The sequence below is a fragment of the Gallinula chloropus genome (genome assembly GCF_964237585.1).
Source record: "Gallinula chloropus genome assembly, chromosome: 1".
Classification (NCBI taxonomy): Eukaryota; Metazoa; Chordata; class Aves; order Gruiformes; family Rallidae; genus Gallinula; species Gallinula chloropus.
Window position 1 is genome coordinate 62,620,100 of NC_140085.1, and position 8,711 is coordinate 62,628,810.

The 8,711-nt window shown below is 46.3% G+C and overlaps 1 protein-coding gene across 1 annotated transcript in view; it reads right to left on the reverse strand.

Annotated features, from left to right (window-relative positions):
* Positions 1 to 6,582, reverse strand: part of ZDHHC17 (zDHHC palmitoyltransferase 17) — a gene marked incomplete at its 5' end in the record, with an annotated part of 75,724 nt that extends 69,142 nt beyond the window's left edge. The window contains 2 exon segments of the mRNA XM_084279135.1: positions 6,492 to 6,564; positions 6,566 to 6,582. Of these exon segments, the coding sequence (XP_084135261.1) occupies positions 6,492 to 6,564; positions 6,566 to 6,582 (90 nt within the window).
* Positions 6,583 to 8,711: the final 2,129 nt, after the last annotated feature.

The following is an 8,711-nucleotide window of genomic DNA, read 5'->3' on the forward strand; positions in this document are numbered from 1 at the left end:
CAAGCTTTATTCTTAGGATTTGTTCTGTGACTAATATGACAACAAATATAATAGCCCACATTATACATACTGCCCTAGTTAGGGACTACGCTGGCCAAGAAAACCTCTCTTGCTCTCTTCAGCAGCTCACATTTTTAAAACCTCAGTGGAGCATCAATATTGAAATACTACTGAGAGGACACCAAGTATCCTACAGGGCTCATATTTTGACAACACCCTGTTTTGTGGCTGTCTGCAACCTAGAAGTAAACAACAGTTAGAAGTAAATGTTATAGTGGGGGGAGAAAGGGGGATAAATAATACTGTATTTCTGATATGCTGGTACTTATATTACTTGTGGAAGATTTGGACAAGACAGAGTAAGGCTTTCAAATACCAACAAAAGCAAAGTCATATCTAAACTGAAGACTCAAATATCCAGAACACACTGAAAAGACTTGGAGGTGGCTAATCACTTGGGCACAATCTTCTGGCATGATGCATTTCCCAACAAGACCAGTATAACTATATGAGAATGTGGAAGCTACTTTGCTGCTGCAACTGGCTCTGGCATGGTTAATAGAATAGCGCTCTCTGAAGTTCACAACTATCAACTATTACCCTCAGAACAACGCCATGAAAATGCTGAAAGAATGAAAGAACACATCTTACCCAGAGGCTCAAAAGGGTCAGTAGGACTGCAGACCGTAACACCAGTGTAGGGATCTGATAAACATCAGCATACTAAATAAATACAGGCAGAACTATATTTGGATAGGTATCTCTCAAGATGTAATGAACAAATTGAATTCAGACTACAAACTGGTTTAAGTCTTAAACAGACTAATTAAATTTGGGGGCAGCTTTCCCAGATATACAATATTATCTGCTTCTGTAGGATTTACAGGCTAGAGAACTGGGCAGTAAGAAACCAGATGAGGTTTAATAAAAGCAAGTGTAGAGTGTGGCACCTGGGAAGGAATAACTGCTCGAATCAGTACAGGCTGGGGGATGACCTGTTGGAGAGGAGCTCTGCGGAGAAGGACCTGGGGGTCCTGGTTGATGACAGGTTGGCCATGAGCCAGCAGTGTGCCCTGGTGGCTAAGGCGGCCATGGGATCCTGGGGTGCATCAGGAGAAGTGTGGCCAGCAGGTCGAAGGAGGTGATCCTCCCCCTCTACTCTGCCCTGGTCAAGCCCCACCTGGAGCATTGTGTCCAATTCTGGGCTCCCTGGTACAACAGAGATAGGGATCTCCTGGACAGAGTCCAGAGAAGGGCTACAAAGATGATTAAGGGCCTGGAACATCACCCCTATGAGGAAAGGCTGAATGAACTGGTGCTGTTCAGCCTTGAGAAAAGAAGACTGAAAGTCTTCTTTTTATGTTTATAAATATCTCAAGTGTGGGACACAAGGGGAAATAACCAGCCTCTTTTCAGTGCTCTGTGGGGACAGGACAAGGGGCAATGGCTGCAAGTTGGAGCACAGGAAGTTCCGCACCAACATGCGGAAGAACTTTTTCACAGTGAGGGTGACAGAGCCCTGGGACAGGCTGCCCAGGGAGGTGGTGGAGTCTCCTCTGGAGATATTCAAGACCCATCTGGATGCCTCCCTGTGCGATCTGTCCTAGAGAACCTGCTTTGGCAGGAGGGTTGGACTCTATGATCTCTGGACATCCCTTCCAACCCCTACAATTCTGTAAATTGTATTTCCTTTTTTACTTTATAAGTAGTACCCTGGCTATAAAAGCATTAGTTCATTAAAAAACCTTCAATGCCTGCAGTAGAAGGCTGAGTTCAAGCTGCAGTCTCCACTGGCCTCAAACTATGAGGCTAACCACTATATGCAAAGCAAGGCTCAACATTCTGTACTAATTTGAGACTTCATGGTTTCATCCTCCTTTTTAAGTAACACAATAAAAAACAAGTAATCTTTTAACAAGCTCACAAATGTTAGCTTGGGCCCTGCAGCGATCCCAACTAAACCACAAAGTCCCATACCTGTACAAGACAATTAAGAACAATCTGCACCCCAGTACAGCCCCTACAACATCAACAGTAGAGAATCCGACTCTAAAATCTGACCTTTCAGAAGTTAGAGCCAAAGCTATTTACTTACAGTTTACCTATTTTCTTCACAGTGTGACCAAAGAATACATGGGGATACCTGACTTCTAACTTCCTAGGTAGTTACAAATTGAACAGAAGAGAAACAGAGATAAAAATGAAGGTCTGCAGCTGGGATAATTCCTGCCAGAGCCCGTAACTCTTAAGATTTTCTTCCAACCTTGAGGGAAGATTTTTCTCTGACTTCAGAGTAAGCCAAACAAACCACACCACCAAAACCCAGCTTCCACAGCCAAGAAAAGAAAAAAAAAAAAGAGATCTGTAACCAATAACCCAACAACACTGGCAAATGTACTTCATAGCAGTAGCAGAACAGAGCTTCTTACCATTTAGGAAGAAAAGCAGCCTGCTGAAATACCTTTGGCAGTTCAGGCCTTATTAGGCCACACACCAAGAAAATTTTCCAGACATAATAGAACAACACCAACAAAATCCATTTCCTAAATATCCACACACACATTTGTATTTCAAAATAAGTCAATCATCACTTACCATAGAACAGTCAGGAAGGTGTTGGTGTTTAGAAGACCCAAGGAATTTAAAGCCAGAAGCCCTATTAAAACCATTGCTCAAAAGGTAACAACTACAAACAGTGTGAGTAGCATTCCCTAGCAGGGCTATGCTGTATAAATGGCATTACAGCTTGCCATTGTAACTGTCACCAGAAACCTCAACAATGTGAGAAGGAAACAGACTACCAGGGACAACGTAGCCCTGTGCCAATAGTAGGGTGCTCTGCATCCCCTACAAGTGTAGGGCAGCTGATGCCATGTCTACCCTAAGATTATGCCCTGTCTACCTGGAGATTATGCCCAAAGGTCTCCCTCTTTGGTGACCATTGCACTTCACAATCCTCCTGCAGAACTCATGTATACAAAAGAGGCGGTGTATCACTCACGGGATCAGTGACCCCAATACAGTCAACTCTCCTCTGTATTCATGAATTTGAAGCACCTCCCAGTTATCTATCTGCTGAATTCAAAAGCATGCATTTGGTCTCTAGAAAGACACGCAAACTCAAGCTGAAAGCATTATGAGCTGGATAACCCACCACTGCCCTCCTTGCTTCATTACAACAACCACTCACCCTCACGGTTTACCACATCTGCCTTTCAATTTCATCCCACCCAGCTTCACTTTCCAGCCACTGGATCTTGTTACGTACAAACTGAATAAAACACACTGCATCGCAGTAAGAAAGTATTGTATTGGGAGCTTCTGCTCAAATGCTTCTTCATATTTATATATCACATCACTCAACAAATTTCAGGATACAATCCCATGCCTATGCTCCTTATCTTCAATGCATTATTTTGAACATGGGTGGAATAAGGTGTCCTTTGGTTTACTACCAAAATAATAACATGAATTCTGCATATTTTTGTACAGTTATTTCCTTCCAGCTTCATACCTACCCTTCTTGTTTGTCTACAAGTTTTATGAATGACAGTCTTGTTATTCCAAGTAATTCAAGGGGAAAAAACATCTTGAGTCTAAGAGATTAAGTCCTCTAAGACTTTCAGGAACAATGACATTCAGGAATAATTCTCTCTAGCAACTAATTCTAAGATGTATCAGCCAGCAGTTCTCCATCCATTTATCATATAAGATCATTTTATGATTATTGCATGAGCATTTGATGTTATTTGCTGTACTTCACAACTAAAATGGTATTTCCATGCTTTGCTGTGCCACCAGGAACTTCGCATCAATGCCTGTAGAAAACAGTGGAATCCACACTGTCATACTATACTACTCTCGTGGTAAGAAGAATGAATAAATACCCTTTGAAACAAGAGTCTGTTACATAAGTTCAGCTTACTTTCACGTGGGAGGGAGGCCCAGGAACTCATTCAGCAAGGTACCACTCAAAACCCACCAAAAGCAAGCCCATCATCAATTTCCGAGAGCATTCACTTTCTCAGGAGTTTTGCTACCTCTTATGAAAATTATTTGAATCACTTCAAGCTGAGCCTTTCACAAATAAATAGAACTTCCAGCACTCTGGTATTCAAGTAATTCTACATTACTCCCAACACCATCTTTCCCACAACATAAATATCGTGTTCCTATCTGACAGCAAAACGCAAAGCCATAGAGCCCATTTAAAAACCAAACAATCCCTTCCAAAAAAGCCCCTTGAACTTTGAAAGTAATCCAAATTAGACAAAATAAAAAGACAGTCAAAAGTAAAACCTCATTTAAAAAAAAAAAGACAGGAAAAATATTTTTAAAGATGTATGACATAACAGTAGCATGAAACTTAAGAAACTGGGAAAGGTTTTGACAGTCCTACAGAAACCTCAGTTCTATATGTATACAAACGTTAAGAACTGATTAGATGTTCCAACATCACTACTTACGTAAGGACATGATGCTGTTTTCTTAAAAAGTGGAAGTGACCGAGTATTAAGGCCCCTGACCTTCAAAAATGACTGAACACAGAGGCGCTACATGTTCAGTAGGCAGGTCTGTGACAGTACAGCTCTGCTACGGTGCAGAATCCCTCAAGCTTTTAAACAGGCACTCCAGCAACGCTCTTTTAACAGGCAGTATTACCACCAATGCTAAAAAACATCCCTGGCTTTTAAAACTTATTTGCACAAAGGGATTTTAAGGACTAACAAAACATCCACTGAAGTCCACATAAACACTACCCTGTGAATAAGATATAGTCAAATAGTCAGCATTTCCAGGAAAAAAAAAAAAAGGAAAGAATCAAATAAAACCCCTTCAGAACCAGTTAGGTAAGTGATATTTATTGCATACTGAAAGGTTCAGCTTGGTGTTACAGCATACAATATATACTAACTGCCTTCCCATCTTTTGCACACACACTCAACTTTATCCACCAAAGGAACACTATAAAACTACCCGATTGCTTAACCGGTGAAAGTCCACCATTTAAACTGAGACGTTTCTGTTCACAAGTTAACTTAACAAATGCTGATCTTTAAAAACACAGTGGCTTTCTACCAGCTTGCAAATGGTTTTTAGTCACATTTTACAGTTTAGACTGGTCATCTAAAAGTTTCCACAAGTTAAGAACATTTTATTTAAAAATGAAATCCAACACTGTCACTGTAAACTTCTGTCACTTCTGAAAATTATCAGAAACCGCAAATGAGGGTACTTCTCCAGTTAGTCAGAGAAACAGGTAGCATCAGTCTTTGCACATCACTTCAAAAAAAACCAGTAACCAAAATGTCAAAAAAAACCCCAACCCCCAAAAAACATCCAAGACACTTATTTGGGGTGCACTGCTTTACTACCTAACCTTCAGAACAGATGAATCTATTTTAAATTCTAACTGAGCACTGTTTGGAGAGGCAGAGAAGTGCGGGTAAGACCCACAGTCACATATAGAGGCCTATACAACCTCTTCAGACACCAAGTAAACTTAAACTGTCTTCATGATGTTGTTTAAGGAAAAAGAGTGCCATCTGCTTAGCAAAAAACAGAGCCTGGCATATGCAACCAACCTCTTTTGTAGGCTGAAAAATCAATTCTCGCAAACCTTAATGTTATCAGGTGACAAATCCACACATAAAAGGTTTTCTAAACTGTTTAAAATACATTTCAAAACAATCACACTAGTCTTCAAGAAGGCGTGCATACTGCTGGCAGAGGTGGGCGGCACAAAAGAAGGGTAAAAATATGTCACGAAACGACCTCTACGCGTTACCTGTAAACATTCCTCCCACCGCCCGGCCAACGCACTGGGAAAGACAGACCGTCTGCTTTCAAAATAAACCCCTCGCCACCCAGGGAGCGCGGGGATGGACCGGACCAGGCCCGATGATCTGCAGGCCGGTGCCAGGCAAACGCAAGAGGACACATTTCTTCCTCTTCCTCCGAACCGCTTCGCCCCGGGCTGCCGGGCCGCAGCCCCCTCCCCTCCCCCCGGGGCGGCGGAGGCGGGCACCGAGCCCGGCCAGGCACTGAGCGCTGCTACTCCAGGACGCCGGTTCCGCGGTACCGCCCCGGGGCGGCTCTGCCCATGGGGGAGCGGCTGGGTCACTGAGGACCGAGGGTCAGGGGTGCCGCCGCCGTCTGCCTCACCCCCCGGCACGGTGCCGGGCGGGACCGCCGCCAGGAAAGGCTCCGCAGGAGGGCCCTCGGCGGAGCCCGTCCTTCTCCTCCTCCTCACCCCCGGCACCTACATCTTACCTCCCGGCCCGGGCCGGCCCAGCCCTGCCCTGCCCACCCCGGCCCGCCGCTCACACCCAGGGCCGGCAGCGGGGGGCGGCGGCGCACCTCCCGCCCTCCGCACCTCCCGCCTGCCCGCCCGCCCCGCTCCCCCCCCTCCCACGGAGGGGTGGGGGGTGCCGTCCCAGACGTGTCCCGAGCCCGCCCGGCGCTGCCGCCGCCCGGCAGGGTGCCTTCACCTCCGGATGCAGGATGGGGACGCAACCCGCTTCTTTCTCGTACTCCTCCAGAGGCGCCGCCATCTTGGTACGAGCCCGCCGCCCGCTGCATGCCGGGTAATGCGCGCGCGCCCGCCGTGCCCTCCCGCCCCGCGCGCGAGCGAGCGCGCGCGCCGCCCCCCGGCGCCCCCCGAAGGAGGGAGGGAGGGAGAGAGCGTGAGCGCCGGGCGGCTCGGGCGGCCCTGAGGGGAGTCACGGGGGGCGGCTCCTTCCCCCTCAGCAACCCCGGCAGCGCCTCCGCTGCCAGAGCCCGGTCGCTCCCGGAAGCTTCGGCGAGGGCGGTGCCGGCGGGCCGCCTCCGCCTGGAGCGCCCAAGGGCGGCGCAGCGGGCGCTAACGGGCCGCGGAGCCCCAGCAGCGGGGATGGGTGCGCGGGCGGGTTTGAAAGCGGCCGGCCGCAGCGGGCGGGGGGCTGGCACGGCGGGGCGCGGCGGCCGCCCTCTCCGCCCCCGGCAGGCTCGAGGCCGTTTTGCCAGCTTTCCAGGAGAGAGCCCTCTGATTCTCTGTCCGCCAGCCCACAGCCAGCTAGTAGTGCCCAGGCCCCAGGCCGGCTCCTCTGAGGAAGGTGCCGCCAAGAGAAGGGAGAGTGACTTTGATGTCCAGAGAAGCGTGTTGCTTCTTTGGAGATCTCAGTGTTGGTGCTCCCGAAATTAATATTTGGTATAATTTAGGTTTTGGGGGATATTAATTTCATTATAATTGGGAATGAAAGCAAAAGGAGAGCTCCCCTGTACATTTAATCTTGACGTGGTTCCTTGACTAAGCAACATTGGTTCGGTTTTCCTTGGAAGTTGCCTACGTGTCTAGCATGAAGAGACCACGGGAAAACATCCAGAGATTCTTTGTAAGGTTTTCTTCACTTTCAGCTGCAAGAAGAAAGCTTGAAACCCCCATAACGGTTCTGAGGATGTCTGAAAGAGATTCCTTCCAACCGTTTGTACCCAACTGAACTGGTGATTTCTTACATCCTGCCACACACGCTATCCAGATGGCCAAGCGATCTGCTGCAGATCGCAGGTCAAATTGCATCATGTAGGCAAAGAGGTTTGGTTCTGTGCAGTTTGTCATTTCTGTTCTAACAAGCTGTGTAATAACATAGGCAGCCAAGATTAGGAATCCTAAAGCTCTTTATTTCAAACTTTTTTTTGGTAAATTACATTTCTATAAAAAGTGTTTTTCCATTTACAGAATGTTATCGCTGGTTTGACTGCTGCTTTATATTGTCACGCCTGTTGTGCTCTCATTTGCCTTTGTGAGAAAGAGACCTTTAGATAATACTTTTTGTTGTATCATAATACATTAAGCCCATAAGCCTAAAACCCCACAATGATACGCTCTTCATTACTCTTTCTTATCTCGTACAAAATGTAACAGAGAAGCACTAATGAAATCGTGACTACAGCATTATTAAATTGTTAAACCATAAATATCTTTTTTTTTGCTGTATAAATACATTTAAATTTAAAATCATCAAGAAGAGGAAGAATGACATGTGATCTAGAAACTGGGGGTGTGAAACAGGTCTAAAAGCACAGACATGAAACCATAAGGTACTGAAGTGCTAAAAGAGCAGAACAAGACACAGAGTATACAGGAGAGGTTCTTTTTTTAACTCTGCATATTATTAAATGCACCCGGGCTTAGATATAATTTGCAATCCCGTTAGTCTGAAGAAGAGGGTTTTCAGCCCCCTGCAAACCCCAGAATAGAAATCGTACCAACCACAACCGTTCCCCACTCCTATTTATAGTAAAAGCAAAGGGCATAAAATAACCAAAAATCTCTGTAGCACTTTTACTATGCAGGTCATTTTTCCTTGCAAGCCTGTAGAAGCGATGCGTCATCCTGTGGCTCTGAACTGGATTGCCAATGCATCCCCTGGCATCTGCCTAGGTATTTATACTCTGTTCTTCACAGGTCTCTCCACATTTTGGAGCCATTTCTGTTCTCAGAGACATCTGTACAGAGAACTTTTGCCGTCAGACTTGAGGCCCCGTCCGTGTATGTAGTTCATCTGCAGCCTGTCCTACCCTCCTTCAGAACCCCGTGTCCCTTTTGCCACCACGCAGGCGCAGAACTGGAATGCATGAGCGTGCTGAGGTGTCTCTGCGTTGGAGCTCTTCATTCAGAAGCTACCGGTGACTCGGGAAGGTTTCCCACACTTCAAGCATTCCCTATCCTC